This window comes from Pogoniulus pusillus, chromosome 9, assembly GCF_015220805.1.
Source record: "Pogoniulus pusillus isolate bPogPus1 chromosome 9, bPogPus1.pri, whole genome shotgun sequence".
Lineage (NCBI taxonomy): Eukaryota > Metazoa > Chordata > Aves > Piciformes > Lybiidae > Pogoniulus > Pogoniulus pusillus.
In genome coordinates, this window is record NC_087272.1 from 21,206,030 (window position 1) to 21,232,877 (window position 26,848).

The 26,848-nt window shown below is 41.8% G+C and overlaps 1 protein-coding gene across 7 annotated transcripts; it reads right to left on the minus strand.

Annotated features, from left to right (window-relative positions):
- Window positions 1–669: 669 nt before the first annotated feature.
- On the minus strand, window positions 670–25,589 carry MFAP3L (microfibril associated protein 3 like). Of its 7 annotated transcripts, none has more exons than XM_064148844.1 (6): window positions 25,507–25,589; window positions 25,154–25,197; window positions 18,194–18,243; window positions 17,379–17,423; window positions 9,779–10,168; window positions 670–6,100 (listed from the first exon to the last, which is right to left on the minus strand). In XM_064148844.1, exons 5-6 carry the CDS (start codon window positions 10,059–10,061, stop codon window positions 5,235–5,237), a joined length of 1,149 nt encoding a protein of 382 aa, XP_064004914.1. In that variant the 5' UTR covers window positions 10,062–10,168; window positions 17,379–17,423; window positions 18,194–18,243; window positions 25,154–25,197; window positions 25,507–25,589; the 3' UTR covers window positions 670–5,234. The 7 variants fall into 7 exon arrangements, with proteins under 7 accessions (XP_064004914.1, XP_064004912.1, XP_064004917.1 ...); XM_064148842.1 differs by having other exon boundaries at window positions 25,039–25,197; XM_064148847.1 differs by having other exon boundaries at window positions 670–6,097; window positions 18,194–18,246; window positions 25,039–25,197.
- Window positions 25,590–26,848: the final 1,259 nt, after the last annotated feature.

The following is a 26,848-nucleotide window of genomic DNA, read 5'->3' on the forward strand; positions in this document are numbered from 1 at the left end:
TCTCTTAGCTGGTTATTCTAGGCATTAGTGCAGGATGTGGGCCAGAAAATGTCCAGTTCTGTGAGAAAGTGATGGTGTAGCACTGCAAATATGTGGGGTACCAACTCTGAGTGAGCTATGCACCAGCTTACCCCGGCTCCTGCTTAGGTAGGGAAGTAGAGACATCCCTCCCCTCACCATCATTGTTCCTGTGGAGTCTCTGTGGAGATACTACCTACCACCAGCTTTTTTGTTTTAGAGTACTGATGCAAGGCAGTCTCCTCTACATGGTAAATCTGATTGTAAGAAGCACTAGGGTTGGGGTTAGCATGTTTCAGAAGCATAGCTTACTTGGTCCAACTATATGATGGTACTCTCCCCGAAAAAAGCTCCAAAAAAGCTGCTGGAAAAGCACGCTTTCAAAGAGCAGATTTAAGACATGACATGACTATTGCTTTCCTGCTATTGGTTATGATTCTCAGTCCAGAATGAGCAGCTGGCAAGAGCAGGTATTTCCTACCGAAAGGGTAAAACCCTCCTCTACTCCATCTCTGTCAGTGACTGCCAATGGCTGCTAGCTGATGTAGCATCAGCAGAGTGAGGACAAGGTATTACTTCAATTAAGTCCTGCTGACAGGCAGTCCAACCGGTGTAGGAGAGGAAAGCCATCAATTAACAATTGGGTCTATATTCTGAAAAATGACAGCAGCTTCCTGTCAGAGGTTTATTAAAACTTCCTTTGTAGCTAAATAACTGTTTCTCCTGATCTGAGTTTCTGGAATATCAGCAGATGCACCATGAAAGATGTAGTTCCCTTCCACTTAAGCTGGAAGCATACTCTTTTGAGGAAACTATAATCATGTTGAGTGTGTACAAACTCAGCATATTCTGTGCAAGTTCTTTATTGAAACAATGATCAATTTACAAGCTGGATCACATTTCATTTTGCCACTTCAGCATGAACTGGTCTCTTTGTGGTTTACGGCTGTGAACTATAAAATAGTAAGTTATTCAAATCAAAATACAGTAACTGCTTCTCAAAAGAACACATTCATATTTGTCTTACAGTTTCTTGTAAAATCAAAAAGTATTTAATAATAAACAAACTGTAACTTAAGATACTTCAGTGCAAGCATTTTCTTTGCATCTAAGAAGCTTTCAGTTGTCCCACTAAGTGCATGACATACTTCAAAAGCCAACTCTTAAAATAGCATGCTGCCAAGATATCCATGAGAACTTTAAAAACTCAACGTTGTTAACACTTTCCAGAATTAGTCGATCTGAATCAATCTGAGTCAATCTGAATGTCAGAAAGCCCTGGTTATGTGTTACAGTACTTTTGTAACTGCAGATCAAAGACCTGACATAGTTCTGTACAGTAGGATAAAACAGGCACTGGTTTAAAAATATGAACATCTGCCCACATGTGCCATTCTGCAACTCTTCCAATTACACAGGAACTTTTTTAAGCACAGGAGCAAACCACTGTGCCTTGCCTAATACCCATAAATTGTCTGTGGGTTCCTTTAAATTTTTTAAATGACAATCTGAAAAAATGAAGTGTAGATTTCATCACAGGCAAACTCAAATCAGAGAATGAAAAAAAGGATCAGCAGTGAACAAACAGTGCTCAAAACGTTAAGTAGATAGCAAGTGCTAAGTTCAAGTGTGCAGATTAATATGGCCTGAATTTAGTGTAAAGAAGAATAGCAAGTGTAAAATTCAAATCCAACACTGATTTCTTGTGCTGCAGAAATTTAGTCACATTTCATGAAGTTTTGGCAAAAATATTTGAATATGGTGTAAATAGATCTTGCAAATCTCTTTTCCTTTCTAAGCCTGGCTTGGTGTTCCTTATGCCTTTGGAATGCAAATTCAGTTGGACTGGATTTTCCAGACTCTGGGTGGTTCAAGAACTGTTAGCGTTTGCAACAATGTAACAATAGGTGTGCATAGTCAAATGATGGGGACAGATCAGCCTTACATCCCTGAAGTGCTTAAGGTGCATGAAAATACGTAACAATGGAAACGTTAATGTTTTCTTAGAGCCACTCTTAGTTTTATATTTGTTAAAATAAAAGAGTCACTTCCTAAGAAATACTGCAAGACAGAATTGTTTACTTTATAGTAGCATAGCCAGAAATTCTGGAACAGGACAGATGGGTTTGGCTCTTGCTTCCCATCTATCTCCCACAACAGATGTACCTCAATACTTGTAAAATGTTTTAGGCTTACAGATGTTATACAATAGATGCATAAAGATACTGAGCAGCATATATGAAAACAGAAGAAGATACCAGAACCATTACAATCTGTATTTTCTTCAGACACAGTGCTGTTCTGCTTTTATTCTAATACCACAAAGCTAAATGTCCAAAGAATCTATAGCAGACTGGCTGGAGCAGTCCTACCTGTGATCCCTAAGCTCTGAGTCCAGCTCCAACATATGCAAATTCTTTTTGAGCTTACAGTAGCTGGTATTCAACACTACAACTACACATGCATCTGATCCAAACAGCTGTTGCTCATAGGCAGGTTGCAATGTACATTCGCGTGCACTTCAATACATCCCCTTTGTGGGCAGCCTTTGGAAAACAACATAATCTCAATCTTCTAGCAGGTTGACACAGAAGTACTGAAGAAAACCATGGGGATTGTTTGCTTTCAATTGTTTCTCAATAAATGAATAATAGACAGGCTGGAGGGCAGCTTGGGGTAGCAGACAGGATCAGAACTGCCTGGTAACAATCCCTATATGAATACATGAAGGGGTCTGGTCTCTACCATAAAAATTCATAATTAAAAAGCAATTAAAATATTGTAGTTTAATAAATAAGTTTGGAATATTTTAAAGTGTAATTTAAAACTAGTTTTTATGCTTTCAAGGAAAACATCCTTGCTCCTCTGTGCAATCTTAGTTGGGCATCAGGCAGGTAGCTTCAGAATGCAAGAGCATTGTTTGCAAATGCTGGGCAGGCAAACAAATCAAGATGCCTCTTTTCAGGTGGTTAAGGTGAGTTAAAAGAATTTAGTGCAAGTTCCTGCTTCTACCCTCATCCTTTTTCATATTGGAATCAAATTAAGTAACTTGAAAAACTGATGTGAACATTAAGAAGAAATGTACTTGGGACTCAGACAGGAAATGAGCAGTTTGCATCAGTAGAATTTTCCATCACACTGGTCAGAAATGAGGTTCTTTATAGTATTCCCTTAGCCTACCCTGTTTTCTAGATTTATATTGCTTTGCTGGAACTATTTCCAGCCACATTCTTAAAAGGACTTTGCCCTCCATTTGGGCATGTGCAAATGCATTTCGTATAGATGCCTGCCACTGCAGTGAGCACAAATAAACCTCAGGCAACTAAATGTTGTCATATTCACAAGCTGGTTGCAAAATCAGAAGTCCATTATTAAAAATGCATATTTTAAAAGATAACCATAGAGAGGTAAATATGCAGCCTTCCCTGCATTGCTTCTGAAACTCACTGAGCATTACTGTATCACACTGCTCGTGAAGCTCTGCACTTTAACATGAGCAAGTTGACACAAAGCCTCAGTTCAGTGTCAAGGGTTCTTTTAGATAGCTGCAATGTTGACTTTGGTCTCAGTTAGATGTGCAGTTAATACAGCTTGTTTGCCTCCAGTGGACACCTTATGTAGAATCACAGAATGTTAGAACTTGGAAGCGACCTTGAGAAATCATTGAGTCCAACTCCCTGCCAAAAGCAGGATCACCTAGGGTAGTCCGCACAGGAATGCATCAGAAGTGACTACAATAAAATGTCCAGAAAGCCATCCATGCATCACCTCCCAAGAGACCTAAGTGACTTCCTTTTCTCTAATATACTTGATTCCAGATTTGAGTATATTTACACTACAGTCCTTCTTAAACTATAAAGTAATAGTTTGTTTATTAGTTCTAAATTAAACGTGTGCCAGGTAATTAAGTAATAGGCTATCAATCTTACACAAGCTCCTCCTTGTGCATGCTTTCTTTCCAAACTGACCCTGGAGAAGGTCCTTTTTATTTTGTCTGCAACATAAATTATCGCTTCCCTCCCACTCCTGGGGTTTCCTGGCATAAATTTTGATCCTTTTTAATGCCACAGTTGCTGTGATCATTAAAGCTGTGCTGGGGTAGAGTCACATGTACTTGAGCAGTGAACATCCTACAAAGGGAGAAAGTTCTTCAAATACCAAAGTAATTATAACACGGTACATAGTTGGTGTGATCATCATTGTCATTCCACAAGACATTTGATTATAATATTTTCTTTGCTTGTTTGGATAAAAGACTCTCAGACTTATTGATGAATTTAGGTTTGCTCTTTAGGGTATGAATCTGCACAAAATTGAGAACTTTGACAAAAAGGGTCTTCTGCCATTTCAGCCTTGTCATGAGCTGGTTACTGGTTTAAGGAACCTGCATGTCTTCTGATCAGGTAGTGCATACTTACTCCTACCAAATTATTACAAAATGAGACATCTTGCATATTTGCATCTGTTTGCCATATAAACTTCTGGAAAAGTAAAAAATGGTCAAATGCAGAAAAAACCCTGCAGTGCTGTTGGACTGCAGCTTTCTGTAAGATGTTTATAGGCTTTCCCAATTGTAAAATACACCTCAAAGTTGTTTCTCAGTGTGAAAGAAACAACTGTTGGCATCATCATTCCGTGGAAAGGGAAAACTATTTCCCATGTGCCTAAGCATTGTGATCTCAAATGAAATGGAAACATTTTAACTTTCTTTAATAGCCCTCTAAATCACAATGCAGCTGAGCAAACAGGCTTTGTAAATGGGATCTATTAAGATTTTAGTTGGCTACTAAAGTGCTGCCTCTTGGGCAATATTTCAAATTCACAAGATATTTGAAAAAATGCAATAGATGGAAATAATAAGAGTGAAGGATGAAAATTACAACCTGTTTTATGTTTAGTAAGTTCAAGTGTCCTATAACAAAGACTCCCAATAACTTCCAGGAAGCCACTGCAGGTGACTCCAACCTAGAAAATGCTGAGGTAAATGTTTCTTGGAAATACTCCTAATAAAAAGAGCAATTAATATTAATGTAATAGCAATTACTCTGCCATACATCATGGTAAAATAAAGTCAAACTGAGAAGAAAGTGCCAAAAAACCCACATACATGCTTTTGTTATGATAGTCTCCAGGTAAGGCTTAGCGGCAAGTACAATATGTATTTTTAAAAGAGCTCCACCTGATTTTCCTGCTATGCATAGATTCAGGAGTAACTATCATACATGGCTTTCATATATAACACAGGTATTTTTGTCATTTGCCAATGCTGTGTCATCAGAACTCAATTCAGCAGAAGGCTCAGGAGGGGGCTCTGCAGGAAGTGCTGGTGTTTGAGGAGTGTCTTCTTCCTTGGTGTCCAGCTGCATGCTTTCTTGTGACTGACCGTCCATGCAATCATTTTTGGACAATGGGTGAACTGACACTTTTATTGCAATCTGTTGAGGTGGCTCATGCAGTGACGATACATCAGAGTCAGCTGTGGGAGAGTCACTGCGCTTCAAAGCGTTTGGGATCATGTACAGCTCATCTGTTTCAGTGGTTTCCTGGCCTTCTGCTGTTTGCCGCACAAAATTCTGTCCTTGCTCCTCCAGACCAACAACTTCCATAATTTCTTCCATTATAGTCCTGCAGTTCATGATGAGAGGTGGCAAAGGTACGCTCCGAGCAAGCTCCTCAATATAGCGAGCAAATTCCATTGTCTTGAACTGGGTTACTTTGGCAAGCTCGAGTGTTTTGGCTGAAGTGATAATTGGGATACGTTTTGCAATCTCAAAGGCCTTCTGGAGTTTCTCTGCCCCTTCCGTTCTGAAGAATTCATTGATTGCTTTCTCAGTTTTCTTCAGATGACTGCTCATCATACACAGCCGAGTAATGTTCAGGATCATAACAATGGTAAAAGCTACAAGGCAGACAATCATGTAATAGATTCCCATATCTCCAGAGGTGAAGACAACCCTCAGCGTCACAGTGTTGTTAGCACTGCCGTACATATTAGATGCGACACACGTGTATTTGCCTCTGTCTTCAAAAGACACCCTGGTAATGTTTAGTAGCCCATTGTCAAGAAACCACCATTTTCCTGCTGGAGAGGAGACAAAGTAATGTAGTTAGAAGTGTTTTGTCCACATGAACAGCATATTCTTAAACATGAGCTTTGTCAAACTGGCTTCAGATTTTGGAAGAAGGAAATATTCACAAGAGAAAGAATATAGCATCACAAAGGCCTGTCTGTCTCTGAGAGTCAGGCTGGTTTACTGTCAAAGCCCTGACATCAGCTGTGAATAATCAGATTATGCCCTAAAAGAGTCTCATTTAAAAAAAGTTAATATGCATGACATCTATTACAATCGTATGGTCAGTTAGGTCACAAATGCTTACCCCAGAGAGCCTCCTAAGCACATGCCACACTTCCTCAAGGAGCAGTAACAATGGGATTTTGAGGCAGAAAAACCTGCTAAGCCCTCCTTGTTTTCTTAGAGTTAGGTTATTTTTGTGTTTTCCTACTGTACTGTATATAATTCTCTTAATGTAAACTTCTACAGTCCTAAAATTTCAGACGTCACATAGTATATTGCTTGTCTTCTGAAGTGTCCAGAGTCTAATTTTCAAGTATGATTTTTAAAAAAGGGAAAAAGGATCAGAGGAGTAAGATGGATGGCTTAGAGAAGAATCGTGACCAATTAAGAAAACATCTTTGGTATTATGAACTTCTGTGCACCATGATGGAACATTTTTTACATTTAAAAATAATTTCCATCAGTGTAGTATAACTGGTGTCTTTGCTCACAGTATGTAACTGTACATGCACACTTAATTTCATATCCTTTGATGGATAGGCACAGCAGAACAATTTAGCTATTAAACAGAGCTTGAAACAATATGTTAAAAATCAGCACTTCTATCACTGGCAAAGTGATTCAAGATTCAGTTAGTTACTGTGTTTGCCATTATATATTGGTAACAAATCAGATATTTTTTATTCAAATATACTACCAAGACTTAAGGACATATATTTTTTGCTTTATTCCATGTGATGTGACTTAATAGGTTGCAACTTTGGTATAAAAACCATGACTCAACTCCAATAGGAAAGCCTGGCATCAATTCTTTCCTTAATGTAAGCTCATGCTTCACGTGGTGGAGATTGCAGCCAGAAACCACTGGAGTGCCTCAGTGCCTTTTGAACACTTTATACAGGGAGTTATCATACAGAAGAAGGAATTTCACTTGTTTACCTGTCTCTATTATCAGAAAGTTGTTTTCTTTTAAATCTAACCTAACCAGCTGCAAATTAAGTCTATTCAGGCAGATGAGCAAAGACACACAGTCATTGATTAGAGGGCTAAACCAGCACAAGACTCCTGTGCAATGCATGTAAATCACAGTGCAAGAATTACAGTCTTGATTCTACATTTATTTTATTCTTTTCATGGAAGTTCTTCTACTGTTAAAAAGATTACTATATTTCCCACTTTATTTCTTTCATGAAAGAATCTGTGGACAATTCTGAAATTCATTTGTCAAAAATCACCTGTAATTCAGAGAAGTTAAGGGCTTACACAAATCAGGCTTTTCACATTATTTCTAGTAGAAGCCTATGTAGAAAGTGTTCCCTCGAGATTCCTGCCTAAATTCCTGTATGGACAGTTCTTTATTACATCTTATTATCCCATTACTTAGAATTTTAACCTTTAGCTGAAACTCTATTTTTTGCCCCATCTTAACTCTTGAAAAATGCTAAATTATTTTGCCTGAAATTAAAACACAAAATACATAAAAAGCTCAGTTGAGAGTGGACCTTCACACAAAATAAATTGCCCAAATCAGCTAAAGTTAGGCAAATTCAGAGAAAAACTCTACTCCAGATGAAATGCCAGCATTAGTAACAGATGACGCTTCATTTTCCACCTCTAAAATAAGAAAAAATATGGAGTATTGGCTGCTCAGTATTTATCTGAATTACAGCATTGGCAAAGTAGGTCTTTATTAATTGTAAAATGACAAGATGCCTTGCTGATATATCCTGGCTCCAGCTGCTATAAATGACATAATGGCATTGAACTGTGACTCAGTGACTGGGTCTGTGCCAGTGGATCCTGGCAGGCAGCATAAGCCTAATGACAGAACAATGATTAGAAAAGGTATCATTGCTGGGTTTTGCTAACAATTCAGTACCATATTCAACATATCTATATACATAGTAAAAATGGTCTGGTGCTAGGAAACATTTCTCACAGGAAGGCAGCCAGTTTCATAGAGGAGGAAGTGCACTGTTTGAAGTCTAAGTTGAAGTGATGTTGCTTTAGAACCACATCTGCAATTTTTACTCATTTTGTCAATTTTTTTGCTCACCTACCTAAACATTTCTGCTAATAGCTACCTTAGCTGACTAAAAGAAAGCCTTCAAGAAAGCTGGGGAGGAACTGTTTACAAGGACACATAGTGATAGGATGAGGACCAACAGTTTTATGCTACAGAAAAGCAGATTTAGGTTGGACGTTAGGAGGAAGTTCTTTACAAAGGGGGTAGTGAAATACTGGAACAGGTTGTCCAGAGAGGTGATGGAGACTCCATGCCCTGAGCAATCCAATCTAATTAAAGATGTTCCTGCTTACTGCAGGGGGTTTGATGAGATGACCTTTGAGGGTCTCTTCCAACCTGATGCCTTCTGTGACTCTGTGACTATAAAAAGACCTAATGTTAGATGCCTAACTGAAGGGGAAAATTTCTGTTAGTCAGCCTTAGTGAAACATTCTAGTGCACTGGTTGCAGTATGTTGCCATGATAGCACAAATTGTATCTGAAAATGGTTTTACCAGCTCAGGTAGTTCCTTTCTCTAGCTTTACTCAGAAAATGATAAAATAATGTAATCTAAATATAACCAGTTATGCAGTAAGCTTTTACAGATGCACTATGCTGCTGTACATCCAGCTGGGTCAATTATTACTCCTACCATAGCAGAGTTCTCCCTCATGTCAGCTATGAGCTAGGCAAGCTATCTTGCATTTACTATGAATAACTAAAGTGTTTATTTCACCATGCTGTGAACAAAGCAGTCAGTATGGCAGGATTACATGCACATAACACTTTCTATCCTCTCTGTCCCCCCCACCCCCCCCGAAATGTTCTCTAGAAGAATAACTAGGATTATCATCCAAACCTTCTATGTAAGGAAAACAAGCTCATATGTAATTAAGGTCTCTGGCAAATGCAGCTGAAAAGTCTTAACTAAAGCCAGGAGGGCACAAGCTTGGCTGGTCCTTGTGACTGTTGCCCTATACAGGTTTTTCTGTTGGTCATTCAGGACATCTCTTGTTTCTCTCACTCTCATGGCACTATGCATAAAGACAGCAGGCCTATCAGAGAGTTAGCTGCGTTGAATTCATGCCAACAAACTATTCTCCTATGTCTAGCAAACCCTCCCTTGATATGGAAAATAGATTTTTCATCTTTTTTTCGGTGTAGCGAAGCACAAAAGAGGACAGAATGGGAAATAAGATCAAACACGAAGTCTTCCAGTCTACACCTTCTGTTAAGCACTTCAGCTTCTTGCTATATGTTGCTATAAAAAGCACATAAAAAAGATATTATAGGTTTCTTCCAAGGTGCACACAACAGATTTATGGCTGCTGCTGGGCTTTAGTTTATTTTCACAAAAGAAAATAGCAGTCAGGCTATTAAATTCAGGTTGTTAGTCAACCTGCTGAAATCAGAAGTGTCTCTGAACAGGGTTCATCAGTGAGACTACTAAGGTCTTACCTTTATTTTCTTCCTCTTGGAGCAGGCGGCCGTTGGAATTGTACCATCTGTAATGTGGACTAGGACTACCATGGACATTGCAGTCGATCAAGGCACTACTCCCCTCCTTGACGATAATATGGTCGATGCGGGAGATTACCACCGGCACAGATCCCACGCTCGTGCCAGTGCGGTTGAAAGTGCTGTTAGTCACATCCTCTGCAGTTGTCAAAGCTGCTAGTAAGATGACAAGGCGTGTTGTAGGCAGAAAGTACAGAAAGTGGTGGCTGTTCAGTATGTTCATCTTCCTGGCTGGAAACTTGGATCGGTTCCGTTGAATGCACGCCCTTGGAGTGAGAAGGTCACAGAAGAGTTCTACTTTGAGCTGTGCAATTTGATGTTTTAAATATCCTATAAAAGAAACAAATACATACAATGAGACAGCGTGTATGAACAATATATTAGATGTGCTCTTTTAAAATAGTGACACTTCCATTAATGTATTTCGTAATCGCCAGCTCAGTGTCTTGTCTAAATGCTAATGCTATCACAGACCTTCTCCTTACTGGAAAGAGACACATACAGTTTCCTGACAATAGTGTTCTTCAGAGTGGCAGGCGTGGGAGAAGGCTTTTATCACCTAGACACTTAGCAGCAATTTAACTACAGCAGCAGTTACTGTTTTGTGCCAAAAGTTCTACAGACTTTTCTGGGCTGGGTTTTTTTTTTTGTTGTTGTTGTTGTTTTTGTTGTTGTTGTTTGTTTTTTTGTTTGGTTGTTTGTTTTTTTTTTATTTGCCATAACAACAGGATAAACAAAGGTACAGCATGTTAAAGCTGTCACTACAGTTTGGTGCCCCAACTCTGTCATCCACACAGCTGAACTGAAGAAGTGTGGTCTGGATGATTGGGTAGTGAGCTGAAATGGGAACTGATTAAAGCAAAGAAGTCAGGGAGTTGTGGTCAATGGGACAGTGTCTAGTTGGAGGCCTGTATCTAGTGGAGTCCCTCGGGGTCTGGGACCAGTACTATTCAATATATTCATCAGTGACCTGGACAAGGGCACAGAGTGCACTGTCAGCAAGTTTGCTGATGACACAAAACTGGGTGGAGTGGCTGACACACTGGAGGGTTGTGCTGCCGTTCAATGAGACTCAGACAGGCTGGAGAGTTGGACAGGGAGAAATTTAATGAATTTCCACAAGGGCAAGTGTAGAGTCTTGCACCTGGGAAAGAACAACCCCAGGTATCAATATGGGCTAGGGACTGACCTGCTGGAGTGCAGTGAAAGGGAAAAGGGCCTGGAGGTCCTAGTGGATGGAAGGCTGACCATAAGCCAGCAATGTCCTCTTGTGACCAGGAGGGCCAATGCTATTTGGGAGTGTATTAGAATGTGTGGTTAGCAGGTCAAGAGAGTTTCTCTTCCCCCTCTAGTCTGCCCTGGTGAGGCTGCATCTGGAATACTGTGTCCAGTTCTGGGCCCCTCAGAACTGCTTGAAAGTATCCAGCATAGAGCCACAAAAATGATTGAGTGGAGCATCTTCCTTACAAGGGCAGATTGAAGGAGCTGGGTCTCTTTAGTTTGGAGGAGACTGGTAGGTGACCTCATTAATGTTTATAAATGTGCAAAGGGTGAGTGCCAACGGGATGGAGCCAGGCTCTTCTTGGTGATGCCCAGTGACAGGACAAGTGGCAGTGGGTGGAAGCTGAGGTGTAGGAAGTTCCATGTAAGCATGAGGGAAAAAAAATTCACTGTGAGGGTAACAGAACACTGGAACAGGCTGCCCAGGGGGTTGTGGAGTCTCCTTCTTTGGAGAAATTCAAAATCCACCTGGATGCATTCCTGTGGTGTGATCTGGTACAGGTGATCCTGCTCTGGCAGAGAGGGGTTGGACAAGGTCCCTTCCAGCCCCTAATATTCTGTGATTCTGTGATGAGCATGGTCTTACATAAGTTATGGGACATGGTATAAGAAAGATTCTGCTCCTGGAAAGGTTTTTGGAGCTGATGCTGAAATCCTTAATATACAAAATTTTATCCAAATACAAGAGTGCATACAGCAAAGCTTCCCAGATTATTCACTTTGCTTAAACTACTGCATTTTTTAAAGTTTCCCAAGATAAAATATGGCAGAATATTCTTAAAAGAGGAAATTTATGCTTGATAAAGTCATTTTAGTGCCATATTCAGAGCAGATATAGAAAGAAAAATACTTGCTAGTAACATAAATATGGGTAAGGTTTCTCTGAGACACAAATTAATTTGGGACTTTTCTGTTCCTCATCTGAGATAATGCATTTTGCCTGTATACTTTTTCCACACTCTCACTACAATATTTTCCCTCAACTTGTCATCTACAAAGAGTCCTTTCATAAACAGTGATTTCAGTTTGCAGACAGAGGATTGGGGTTTACAAGTGTGCTCTCTATGGGCCTTATTATGCTCCCAGCAAACACAACTGGCATTTGGTCCTGACTGAGGGCACAATGTTGGCCTCAAAATGAGCACCTTTGAAAAATGCAGAGTGGAAGAGCCACAAATGATGTTAAAAATCGAAACAGAGCATCCAGCTACATTGGCTTTACTTATGTTTCTGGAGTAAATAAGAGAAACTTAGTGAAAATTCCTATTTAGAGGAGTCTACCTTGAATCTGATATAGTTAATGAACTTTCCCCAAGTGAACATTTCACTTGCAAATGGTTTACATTTTATTAAAGATCTGGTTGATAGTGTGGTAACTTTAGCACAGAATGTTACTGCTGGTAAGGTTAGTTAAGTTCCATATAGAAGGGAAACACTAAAATAAAAAGAAACAGCTCCCTCTCCATTTTTCATAAAGGAAAGAAAACAACATCACTGTCTTTCACTGGTAACATTTGACAGAGTTTCTTCTTCATCCTTTGTTCTCTGTAAAGCAATGAACTTGATTTCATACAAATAGAAACAGTTGTTATTAACAGAGCAAAATCGTTTCCTCCTTTATGCAGGACAAATAATATAAATTACAAACTAATTTTTTTTTTTAAGATAAGCTGCATAAATGGTGTGGATGATTTGTCAGCACTCCAAGCCTTCTCGCAATTTTCCTCTGTTTTTCTAATTATTGAATGTAGAAATAGTTGTCTTGAAGACTCAGAATAATTTTTAACTTTAAATTACCATGCCTTTCATGTCATATAAAGTAACATAAGCAATTACCTCAGAAATCCATTTCCAATTATGCAGAGTATATAGAGCCTCCACTTTTGAGGTTCTCTACACTTTGAAAAAATCCTTCAATGCTGCCTATTCACTTCAGTAACTATTTCCATCTCATTGCTGCTACTCCATTAACCTTGGAGACAGCCATGTTTCTGTACAGTGTTATGGACCTGCATTGCACCATACCGAAAAGCCAAAAGCCACATCATGCTCACTGGCAAGTGCAGGAACAAAGACTGGCTGGATTAGGACAATGGGAAGGGCAAAGAACAACATCAGTTGATTAAGCTTTCTGTTACTAATTACTAGCTGTGGCTTGCTATCATTGTGTTTGATGCCCAACATATTTTTTGATGTCAGACAAATCAGCAGCAATCAAAAAAGGTGTTTAATGTTGCAAGGAATTAAGTTTGTTTATTTCATGTTTGCCTTATTGTTGTTTGTCCCAAGATGCCCTAGGAAAATAGTTGCTTATAGCAACAGCTGATAACCAGGCAAGGCCACGGGTTCTGCATTCAAGAGTGTTGTAATGCAAGCTGAGGCTTGCTGTGGCAGGTTTATGTTGTTTTTTCATGGAGAGGACCATCATAGATGACTGAAGCAGCAGTTTAGAGCCAAAAGAGTGCACAGCTGCCCATGAGACCAAGGCTGACACGTGCACCTTACCGCAGGACAGGAGCTGACACCTGCAGCTTACTGTGGGACAAGGACTGACACATGTAACTAACTGTGGGTCCAGTTGAATGTGCTATAACCAAGGCAACTAAATAAGAAACTGTAACCACATATGAGATTGGAAAAGGTGTAAAACCTCAAAGGTAACAGGGAAGTATGGAGCTCCCCCACTGATCCAAGCCTTCAGGATCGGTGAGACATCACTTGACCTTCAGTGGTAACTATCTCTGCTTTTGCTATCCCTTGCCTTTTTCCTCCTTTTCTGTTCTAAGTTTTATCCCTGCAAGTGAAATAGGATTCAAGTGCTTTTTCCAAGCAGTTTTCAGTCCTTGGTTTCATTTGGGTGATCCATAAAAGAATCTCCTCCTCCACAAAAGCAGATTGAGATAAACATGGAGAGCAATTTGCATTCCAGAAGGAAATGAAACAGTACTATCCCAGGGGGTGAATAGAAATCCTGTAAGGATGAACCTGTAGTGTATTGGGAAGCTCAAGGCAGTCGGTGGCGCACTGAGTCCCTGCAGTAGAGGGATGTCATGGTTGGATACTAGGGCAGCGTGTGATGGCAGTAACAACGTAAGGCCATGACCACTCTGTATGTTTACCTGAGTTTAACATGGTGCATATGAAAGCAAAAACTGTACCTTTGTGCAGCACTAACAAATGTGACTCGATCTTAACATGGAGGAGGCAGGGAGAGATATGTCTGATGAACAGTGGTTTAGGATGCAAGTTTAGCAAATGTTCCTAGCATAACTAGGAAGTGATAAGGATTTTTTTCTTTGGTGTGTCTCCTCTGCACTGTTAGTGGGGACAGAAACATGGAAGAAACCAAGAAAGTTTTCACAGCCTCATTTAGCACAAGAAAGTTAAAGGGTGGCTACACAGGGATCTGAACCCTCTGCTAATCTACTGAGCAGGACCAAACCCACTAGAGTTGTGTTAGGAAAGCAGGAAGAAGCAGAGAGAGAATCACAGAATCAACCAGGTTGGAAAAGACCTCTAGGATCATCAAGTCCAACCTATCACTTCGCCCTTCTAATTAATTAAACCATGGCACTAAGTGCCTCATCCAGTCTTTTCTTGAACACCTCCAGGGACAGTGACTCCACCACCTCCCTGGGCAGCCCATTCCAATGGCAAATCACTCTCTCTGTGAAGAATTTTCTCCTAACATCCGGCTTATACCTCTTCTGGCACAACTTGAGACTGTCTTTCCTTGTTCTGTTGCTGGTTGCCTGGGAGAAGAGACCAACCCCCACCTGGCTACAGCCTCCCTTCAGGTAGCTGTAGACAGCAATGAGATCACCCCTGAGCCTCTGCTTCTCCACTCTAAACAACCCCAGCTCCCTCAGCCTCTCCCCATAGCACTGTGTTCCAAGCCCCTCACCAGCCTTGTTGCCCTTCTCTGCACACTTTCCAGTACCTCAATATCTCTCTTGAATTGAGGGGCCCAGAACTGGACACAGTACTCAAGGTGTAGCCTGACCAGTGCTGACTACAGGGGAAGAATAACCTCCCTTGTCCTACTGGCCACACTGTTCCTGATACAGGCCAGGATGCCATTGCCCCTCTTGGCCACCTGGGCACACTGCTGGCTCATCTTCAGCCTACTATCCACCAGTACCCCCAGGTCCCTTTCTTTATGGCTGCTCTCCAGCCACTCTGTCCCCAGCCTGCAATGCTGCTTAGGGTTGTTGTGGTCAAAGTGTAGAACCCTGCACTTGGCCTTCTTAAATCTCATCCCACTGTCCTCTGCCCACCCATCCAGCCTGTCTAGGTCCCTCTGCAGGACTCTCCTGCCTTCCAAAAGATCAACACCTGCTCCTAGCTTGGTGTCATCTGCAAACTTACTGATGCTGGATTCAATCCCCTCATCCAGATCATCAATAAAGATGTTGAACAGGACTGGGCCCAGCACTGATCCTTGGGGAACACCACTAGTGACTGGCTGCCAAATGGATTTGGCACCATTCACCACCTCACTCTGGGCCTGGCCCTCCATCCAGTTCTTGACCCCTATCAGAGTGGTCTGTCCAAGCCATGAGCTGCCAGCTTTGTCAGGAACTTTTTGTGGCAGATGGTGTCAAAGGCTTTGCTGAAGTCCAGGTAGACTACATTCACAGCCTTCCCCACATTCACCAGGTGGGTAACCTGATCATAAAAGAGAGAGAACTGAAAGATCAGGAAATGTGTCATGTAAAGGGAGATTTTCTAAGAGTCCCTATCCTACTGCTCTACTGCTTAGCTGTAGGCACAATAGCAGCCTGAGGATATCATCACAGGAAAACATATCTGGGAGTCATCCGTGTTAGAAGCACTAAATAGTGGAAAATTACAGAGCTCAATATTACTGATAAACACATGTTGACCAGAGCAGGCATAGAGGCTAGGTGGAGACCCAGTGGTTTATGTTGCCTTGGTATCATGGAGAATGGAGGGGCAAGGCAGAGGCCCACTGCTGCAGTCTTCCGTTCGTCACCTGTGAGACTGCTGACCAGAGGAATGACACCAAATATAAGAAATGCTTGTGCAACTGGTAAAAGAACAACAATTTGACCTTAAGGAACTATGGCTTGACCATGGTCACACACAGAATAGTAGATAATGAGGTATAAATATTACCCCAGTTTTGTTTTCTCATTTGGAGGGAAACAAGAATTAGATGACAAACAGCAGGGACTGGATCAATGGATTTGTCCTCCTTTTCCCTTCCCATATCCCCCTGTCCCCTCCTCAAAGTGATACCTTTTGGTAAGATTTGTGATCTTGGCTACACCATGTGCTTCCCCAGGAGACCAAGTTTGTGATTGAATTAATATTTTAGAGCTACAGAGCTAGTTTGTAGTTTGATGCATTTCTCACTGGCAATGTTCAAGTATCTGTCTATGTTGCATACAAACAAACAGAACTATTAGTGCACTCGACTGCTGCTTTTGAATGCAGCTGGACCTACAGCAGACAGGCTGTTCATGCATCTGGTGTCAGGCCTGCAGTCACAGGCACAACTGGCAAATCTCTTAAGAGATAAATCCAGCTGCCCTTAGCTCCTCCAATCTCTGAGGCCTGACTACAACACAAACTCATTAATTTAATCTCTTACAAAATTTATCCATTGCTGAACACGAGAAGCTGCTTTTTTAAACATAAGCAGCGTAAGGCGTTACGATTCAAACATGCTACTAAACGAGGAGAAGGTTAAGGAGACTAAAACAGGACTACTAGTGATGTCTGCCCACTTCTAGCAAAGAAGGAAGAGAATCAGGACTATTTGAGACGTGGGTACAATGCTGTCACTTTAGAGCTTAGCTATGAGAGGCAGTAATTAGTTCTGACCCACGAAAAATCTCATAAAGGCAGCTAAAATTGTAAACTCTTGTAGTAACTCCTCACGACTGAAAGAAACACAGGACAGTAATGAAGGAGGACATCTGCAAGACAGAGTATTGCTCTGTAAGAACAGACTGTCTCCAAGAGGACTTTTGCTACAAAAGGGTCCTATAAGCAAAGGTAAATTTCTGGTCATGGGAAGAATGTAGGCATTTTTTCTCTCCCATCTTCAAAGTACATGATCTATCTATAAAAGCTTCATAAAAAGTAAAAGTTTATAATACATTTAAGTGGCTACATACATAGTTTTATTTATTAAAAATATTTTTTAAACTGTACTGCATGAAAAGAAAGAAGACTCACAGCTATTTTTATGGTACCTTCTCCACGCAGTTTTAGTCAGGAACAAGCTTACCTCAAAAAACAGAATCAGAGGAATCCCCACACACTTTTCCAGCACCTAGAACATACATATATATAGACAATTTACCCTGCTGCATTGTATCTGTAGCAACATGTACCACTGAGACATGATTGCCAGTGGTCTTTAAATTCAGTAATTTTGTTTTTATTTCTCCAACCCAAACAGTATAATCTGAAAATCTGAAAGTAACAGATTTACTGTTCTTGAGAGAAATTTCCAAGGAAAACCACACAAGACTTGAGCCACATAAGGATACTATGAGGCTTTTCTTCTAAGTGACACATTAGCCAGTTCTAGCACGGTCTCTGTGCATTTTTATGCAGAGGAATTTCCTGAAATTCACTTCAGAACAGGCACAGTGGCAAAGTGCTGGTATTATTTCTAACTATGTGCCACCAACAAAAATGATTATGGGTGAAGGGCCACATTTGCAAGTACTGCGTTTGTGCAGAACAACATAAGGACAGATTACAAAAGAACAGAAAATGAGGGCAGTAATGCCTACCTTTTCCTGGTTCACTCACTTCTGTAAGAGTGGCCTGTTCTTGTGCTTAGAATAATGTGTAATCCTATTAACTGTGAGGTTATTCAATTCAGAAGTGAAGCACAAGAAACCAGCTTATTGTATAATGCATAAATTATGTTCCTGTGGCTTTAACATTCCAATACTATCTTGCTTGGCTTGTAAATGATCAAGAAAATTAAATTACTTTTATTCTAGTCCTCATTTGTCTATAAATAAATATCAAGATTGATAGTACAGAAGAAAATGAAAACTAATTCTTTTTTATTTAAAAACTACTTACTAGCTTTCCTAGTTTCCATGGGCAATGCCTTTGCAGAGTGGGCAGATGTTCTGCTGGAAAAGTAATGCAATTAGAGGAACACAGAAGGAAAGAGCTGTCAGTTTACAGACTTTAGAGTAGAGCACCTACTGAAAAGGTTAAGCTATTAGGGTCTAGACAGGCAGATAAAAAGAAATGTCACACGTTTACAACTAGAAGAAACTTTTAAACTTATTTTTCTGGTCACAGAATCATTTTGGTTGGAAAAGAGCTTTAAGATCATCCACTACAACCACTATCTAGCTCTATCAAGTTTGGTGCTAAACCATGTCTCTGAGCTCCAGTCATTTGATAAATAATAAAATGTTAAGGGTTGGTTCCAAAAGAGCTGCTCTGTTCATTTTCTTTGGGAGGATTTCAGTCATTCATAACATCATGGTTTTCTGCTTCCCTGGCTTTGTTTAATAGGTGACATGCTGCTGATGTTTGTAAGAGGGTGAACTTCCTTCTGCATATCTAGACTAGGGCCTCCTAACTGGGCAGCAGCTCCCAACAATATGCATGTTTCAGTCTCTTCAGCTGCATTCAGTTGTCTGGTTATCTTGTAGAAGCTTCTCACCAGGGCTATGTGATTCCTCTCTAACCACTCGAGTGTCTTGCTCACTGTCTTCAGCACTTGACAGTGTTCTATAGATGGGACAGACTCAGGTTCCTCTTAGAGGCACATGCTGAATTCTTAAGCACGAAGTCAGTCAAGCTCTGCAACAAGTTGTCCAGAGAGGGTGTGGAATCTCCATCCATTCAGATGTTCAAAACTTGACTAGACATAGGCTGAGAAAACTGGTCCACACTAGCCCTGTTTTGAGAAGGCCTCTAGAGGCCACTCCCAAACTAAAGAACCTAATTCTCAAATACAAATTTCTATATGAGATGCTGGGATACTGCCTTCATGATTCTCTTCATAAACTTTCCATTTTGGAGTAGCAGTACTTCAGAATGACAAGACAGACAGTGATGACTACAGTCTGAGAAAAATGTGTTTGGCCTTCTCCACTGTACTTAAAGAACAGATAAGTACAATGATAAGCCCTCTTTACCATATAGAGACGACTTATTTCCAGCCTAAGTAACTAGGAGTAGGTCATCGTATCATCATGTGGCACACACAAAGCAAGCAGGTGATTAGGCCCACTCAGCATGGATTTATGAGAGGCAGGTGCTGCCTGACTAACCTGATCTCCTTCTACACAGTGACTCACCTAGTAGACAAGGATATCGCCTACCTGGACTTCAATAAATTCTCTGACACTGTGCTCTACAGCATTCTCCTTCAGAAACTCATGGTGCAAGGCTTGGGTATGTGCATTCTGCACTGGATAAAAAATGGTTGGAGAGTGGTGGGGAATGGAGTTAAATACAGCCAGTGTCTGGTCACAAGTGGTGCTCCACAGGGTCCAGTACTGGGGCCTGTTCCCTTTATTAATGATCTTGATGAGGGGATTGAGTGCAACCTGCAGATGACACCAGACTGGGTGGCTGTGTCAATCTGCTTAAAGGGTAGGGAAGATTTATAACGGGATCTGGACAGGTTAGACCAACAGGACGAGGTTAATTGTAGGAGGTTCAACAAGGCCAAGTGCCAGATCCTGTACTTGAGTCACAACAACCCCATGGTAAGCTACAGACTCAGGGACGCGTGGTTGGAGACCTGCAGCTTGGAAGGGGACTGGGGTGGGGGTGTTGGTTGATGATTGACTCAATATGAGTCAATAATGTGCCCAGGTGGCCAAGTGGACCAGTGACATCCTGGCTTGTATTAGAAACACTCTGGCCAGAAACACAGAGAGGTGATCATCCCCCTGTACTCAGCACCGGTGAGGCCATGCCTTGAATATTGTGTTCAGTTCTGGGCCCCTCACTATAAGGACATAGAAGTTCTGAAGTGTGTCCAGAGAAGGGCAGTGAGGCTTGTGAAGGGCCTGCAGCACATGGCCTATGAGGAGCAGCTGAGGGAGCTGGAGTTGTTCTGTCTGGAGAAAAGAAGGACAGGGAGACCTCATACAACTATCTGAAAGATGGTTGGAGAGAGGAGTGGGACAACCTCTTCTCCCTGATGGCAAGTGACAGGACTAGAGGAAATGGATACAAGCTGCACATGGGGAGGTTTAGGCTGGATGTTAGGAAGTACTTCTTCACTGAATGAGGTATCAAACATTGGAATGATCTGCCCAGTGCAGTGGTGGAGTCACCATCCATGGAGATGTTTAAATGGCACGTGGATCTGGCACTCAGGGACTTGCTTTAGCATTAACTTTGCAGTGCTGGGTTGAAGGTTGGACTGGATAAGCTCAGAGGTCTCTTCCAACCAAATACATTCTGTGTTTCTGTAATGAAATGTCACTTATTTAGGGTGTCTGCAATACTGAATGCTGTTGGTTTTTTTTCCCCCCAAACATGAAGAGAGTCCGACCATAAAGTTCATGGGTTATCTCCCATTAGATCTAGCTTCTTGATGCTCAAGACTGTCAGTTGTGGTGAATCTAATCTTGACATAAAATGCAGAAAAAAGTTAGACTCAAAGCCAGACTAAGATAACCTTTTCAGACTACTAACTTTCGAGGGTAGATGAGCAAGGAGAGACTTTATTAAAAACATGCAATGGTAAAATGAAGGAGTTTTTCCTATTGTCTTTATGTAAGTTATTTAGAATATTTTCACTGTAAATTTCAGTTTTATTTCTCTTTATACTACACCATTAGCAAATAACAACTTTAAGACTCTATTCACTTTAAATATTTGAATGGACCTATTTATTTAACTATGTCTTCTAATGGTCTGATGTGCATTCTCCTCATGGCAACAAACATTTGGAGACCCTAATATATTAGTCTAAAAATGAATAGATGAAGACTGCAGGTAGTCGTTATTGGAGAGATGATTTAAAAGTATCTCAAGAATACCAGACCTCTGAAAAGTTCCCTTTTGATATCACAGCTCTTGTAATCCCAGAATCTCTGCTGTATCAACCCAGCTTTTTGTGAAGTATACTCAAATAGCAAAACTACTGTCACTTAACTTAAAAAGTAGTAGTTCATGTGAGCAATGTAGGTGTTCTGTCTTGGAGATATTTCACTGCAGTAATAGCAAAGTTTTATATATACCAGAGATCTTTCTGTTTTTAGTCAAGACAGGTATCATGTTCGAAATGTCCTAATAAACTGTGGACTACCCAGATCAAAAAACAGATTTAACACAATCAGTAGTGGAGACTTTTTAAGGCTCAGCTTACATTAGTCTTTACAGACTTTTTAATCTTACAAATAAGCATTATGATTCTGTAGATTATCTAAATTCATTCTGCATTTGTATTTATTTGGAAGCTGGACTCACTCTCAGAGAGTATTATACACACTCAATATAATTTTGTATACAAGCCATTATTACAGAAACATCTGTACAGCTTTTTAAGAAATACTTGCTTAACTCCTTGTTGAGCTTTCAGAATAGCTGCTGCTTTGCTGCTGCAGCAGTAAATGCAGATGGATCAATGCTTAGAAGTCCCCTTTGTTAAGAAAGGAGGAACAAAGAAGATTCAGAGAACCTCTTCTGCACTTACATATGCATTTGCACACTGCCTGACTTTGCCAAATTATACCTTTCATTTTCTTTACTTAGGTCTTATCTTCTAGTTATATCAACACTCTATAAGCATTACTCTGCAAACATTTTAAATTACTCAAGTCAGCAAGTGTCATATGCTCTTGACATGGCTTACGTGACCCCACTAAGAACAGAGCAATGCAGAATGTGACCCGATTCACTTCTCTCCCCTTACTCTTTTGAGATGTTTGCCAAAGCTAATCATCCTTTAAGCATATTGTTTTATTTTTCCCAAATGAAGAAGAAAAATTCCAGATGTAGGATGCTCAAACAAGACATAACATTAAAAATTATGTTTTGTTTAAACCAAACCATGAAGAGCTTTGCAGCACTAAAGACTTCCACTACCTAAACCTTAAATTTTGTATGTGCCTTGAGTAACTGAAGGTTTGCAGCACACTGATAGTTTTCTTTACACTATTTTAACAAAAGGCTGCCATTTTAGTTGGAATATAAAAAAAAAAACCCAACAAAACAGCAGAAAACACATTTGAAAATTACTAATTCTTCTTTATCCCTATAGAACTAGAAGATTACTATAATTTGTAATGACTGGCTTTCATGTTTATTGGTGTCTAGGATACAGGGCAAACAGGTTACATGCGGATACTGTGATTAGGACAGGACTTATGGGGGAGGGAACCGAAAGAAAATCTAACCATTCAAGGCTGATTGCAATAGTAAAGGATCATTGCAAGTTAGAAGTGCCTGCACCTATTTCCTCCACAAGTATTAAAAGACAGGATTCAAAGGAGTTTGCCCTGTAGCACACAGCAACTTAAGTTTTGCTTGTATGCAAATGTGATCAACTCATTCATTTCCAAGTATTTCTATTAAAGCCATGTATGTGCAATAATTTAGCTGGAAGCCCTCAAGAGTTTCAGACTATTGTGCTAGTTATTTCTATGTCTGATGGAAAACTGTAACATTAAAATAATGTCACTTTCTCAGCATCCCATACTGTCAATAGCGTTGTGCACTACACAGTCACACACATATGACTGGGGACTGCACACTGCACCACACAGCTGCAGTTCCATATACATCCCCTGACCCTGTCTGACTTAAAAGTATCAGCAGGAATCTTTTCTTAGTATGAAACATCTGGAGTGGCAAAACCATGTAAGTCTGGGATAGGTAGGTTACTCTTAATATAATTCCTCTGCATTCAGTGGACCTCCTCCAAGATAAGACTTTTTACACACATCTGTATGGATTTTCTTATTTCTGATTAAAAGGTGCTAATCATGGTCATTTTCTTCAGAAATAATAAACTCCGCTACCAAAATGTCTTAGACAGATAAATAAAATTCCTCAATCTGTTTGAATTCCTCTATCCTGACACAAATAGGTACAAGCTTTGCTTTCCCTTCACAGCCTTCCTATCAGACAAAGGATATGATGCTCTAAATTGCTGCCACAATTTATTCCAGTCATAGTAAAAGGTGGAAAGTAATAGCATCTCCATTGTCTCGGTAATTACATTTCTAAGATAGGCCTCTGTGTGGTTTAGTTAACAGACCAAAATTAAGAATACAAAGAGAGGTTTACAAAGATAGCAGATCAGAATCATAGAAATTAAAAAGTTCCAGGAAATATCCAGGAGATTGGTCTTCCACCACAGTTCTCTAGTGACATATTAAAATGGCCCAGGGTAACTCAGAGCAGGATCTTCGTGTCTGCAGGAAGTTCTAGTAAAGGTGCAACTTTCTGACAGAGAAAGAAGACCTGCTAGCAAAGCTCTGTAAAGGTTACTTTAGCTGCTGGCAAGCTCAACTCTTCCAATTACCATCTGTATCCAGATCTCAGTGGTGCCTTACACCACGGAAAAGTTTAACCCATGAAAGAAATGCCAGTTCCCAGAAACCAAACTTTCTAGAAAAGGACAGAAACAGAGTTTAGTTCTGTTCCATTTAAAGCATTCCTCATCAGCCATATCACTGTATTGCAAACTATATGGGGTAGCTTTGCATATTTGTTAGTTGGTTTTGTGGTTTACCCCCCTGGTTAAAGTGATGAGTAGCAATGAGACAAAGATCTGTCTAATTGCAGGGAGGTAAGTGGCACAGGGCAGGGAGGCAATTGAAGTTGTGCATGACAGATCACTTCAGAATGCACTTGCATGCTCCCAACATTTATTAAAGGTTCTAAGAGCAGCTGACTTTATCTCTAAGCTTTCAGGATGAGAAACATGGCTTGGACAAATACCACATATCACTACACTGAAGTAGGAAGAAAGCCTTTTATTGGTGGATATTCTGCTGTTTGTTTAGGCCTCTGAAAACATAAAAATCTTCAGGAAAAAGGAGTGTACAATGTGCACATCAGCTGTGTAAGCTGCACTCAGCTACTGAAGTTATTATACTGTAATCTAAATGAGGCTTTCTACTAAGAAAGGATTCCTACTACACTAACCACAAGTATAACAATGGAGCTGTTGCTAACTGTATATGCTAGGAAAGACCAAAGATTCCTGCCTTGCAAACATTTCTATTGAGAAGACATCAACTGTATTTTGTCCTGCTGGGACAAGGAGGGACTCTTCCACAATGTAATGACTCTAAAAAATTTAAATGTTGCTCTTTTCCTTTTAACTCGTTTTTTCTCTTGAAATAACTTCACAGTCTTTCAGGCAAATACATGCCAGAGGAGACTGCATTTAATATTTAGCATTGTACAGTTGGTGCTTCTACTTCTGAAGCAGAGCTATCAGAGAAGCTCCATTTTGAGATGCTTCAATTTAACCATTGAGAGAAGACTGTTAGGAATTGTAGTCTCTTGCAAAACTCCCCATATAAATTAACTGGAAAAGTGCCTGCTCAGTACTGCTCTGTTCTCTCACGTTCCCTCACCCTATGTTGTTCCAATTTGTCCCGTTAAGAAACAGTATTTGATAGATATTGCAAGACTGCTCTCAGAGTTTTACACTGCTGTTCCCCCAGGACACTTCCGAAATCGAGTTTTACCTCATGAGATTATCCTGTGAAGTAAAAGGGTAATTAAAGCAAAATATCAGGAGACAGTCTTTCTTGCAAATTTAAAGCAGCACAGCTTAAGCTCTCATGAGCAGCCAGATGTACTGGAGAGCTCTCAGCTCTGAATTGCCACCTCCGTTCTCCATCCCTGCGCGGGACAGCAGTGAGCATCTCTTCTGCGGCAGAAGCGCAGAAAGTGTAGGTCTGCGGTAACAGCTTCGGGCTCGTTACCTCTTTTGCCTATAGCAGCTCATTTCCCTGCAAGCCTCGGCGCTGACGGGAATTAACCTCTTCAACTTCGATGCGGCACACAGCGTTACTCCATTCCGTTGCGCGTGTAGCTTACCGCTCTCCTCGGCGAGCTCCCCGAGAACTGCCGGGCCACAGCCGCTGCGGGAGAAGCACAGTGTCGGGCTTGCCAGGCTCGCCGAGCCCCCCACCGCGGGCACGGCCACTGTCCCCGTGCTCCGGCCCTTTAGCTCTCCCCGAGGCTACTCCACTCGCTAAAGGGCTCAGCGCGGCGGCTCTGCGCCGAGAACCGCGGAGATTAGCAGCCACCACAGCGGCTAGCGCGCAGGTTCCCGGCAGCTGCGACAGGTGCGGGCGGCGGGGAGACGCAGTGGAGAGTAGCGCCTGCCCGGGACTGTCGCCCGCCCGTAGAGGGAACGCCGGCCCGCATCCCCAGCCGCACCCGCTCACCTGCCTACCGGCAGCTCCCGCTCGCACGCCGCCGCCGTCACTGCTGCCGCTGCTGCCACTGCAGCTGCCACCGCCGCCCCCCGGCAGCGCCCGCCGCCGTGCCCCTCAGCGCGCCCCGCGCAGCACCATGCCGGGGCCGGCGGAGCGCGGCGCTGCCGCAGTGCCGTGCCGTGCCGCAGCGATACCCGCCGTTCCGCTGCTGCCGGCTCCAGCAAGGGGAAAGTAGGTCAGGACGACACTGAGCATGCTCGGGGCCGGGCCGGGGGGCGGCCCCGGAGCCCACGGTGGGCGTGCGGGGCCGCAGCACTTGGTGCCATCAGGATAGGGTTGGGGTTGAGATTTCGTAGCTGCCGCAGCGCCGGCGACAGAGTGTTGAAGGAACAGGCAGCTGCGAGGCCGCTGGGCAGGAGGCAGGAGTGCCGTCGGTTATCACTCCTCCACCTCCGCTAGTTCCCTATGCGCCTGCAGAGCCCCTGGTGTGGCGGGAGTGCTGCCCGTGCCAGCCGGCGCAGAGCCTGTTAATCGCATCCCGTCTCAGTGTGTGCGGATGCAAGGGCTGCAGGAAAGCGCGGAAAACCCAACCTTTTTGGATAACCTTGAAAAGCTAAGTGCTGGGCTTCAGAGACATGGCACGCGGGGCTTCCGCGCAGGGCCATGCCAGCAACGAGACTACAGCGCTCAGCCCTTGATTTAAGCCCAGTCCGAGAAAGTCCCAGCCGGTGCGAAGCTAGTACTGACTGTAGGTGTTCAAGAGCTTTCTCACAAGAGGGTAAAGCTGTCACTTATCTTGAGCAAAACCACTTGAGTATGGTGGGTGCTACCTGTGCACACTGTGCAGTGCTAAAAATGGACTGAGATATAGTGGGCAGCTACAGGCAGGGACCTGGTGTCTGCCAGTGCTGTCTTTCACCAGTCTCCCGTACATCATCCTCCTCTCTGTGGCATCGAAAGGGGAGGATAAAGGGTCACCAGCATTTGAGCATCAAGGCTAGTTGGTTAAGATATGGAGGTATATGTTTCCAGTTGTTTGTAAGCTGCAGATGGTCAGGCTTGGCCCTTTATAGCCTCTTCTGATTGCTTCCAGGGCAGTAATAACTGAAGTTCCTCTGCTCCAGGGAGAATTTATCAGATGAAAGAGTACTTGCTGAAACTGCCTAAAAAGTATGGGTTAGGACAGCATCTCTTTGCAGGAGGAGGTGTACGTGAGATGCACGTCAAAGCAGGTTTCCAGCCTGGACAGGGAAAACTGAAGACAAGCAGCAACAGGGTTCAGAAATGAAGAAGAAGACCCACTCCAGGAAGCTGAACTAGTTATGCCAAGGGCCTGGGCATCTGGACCACC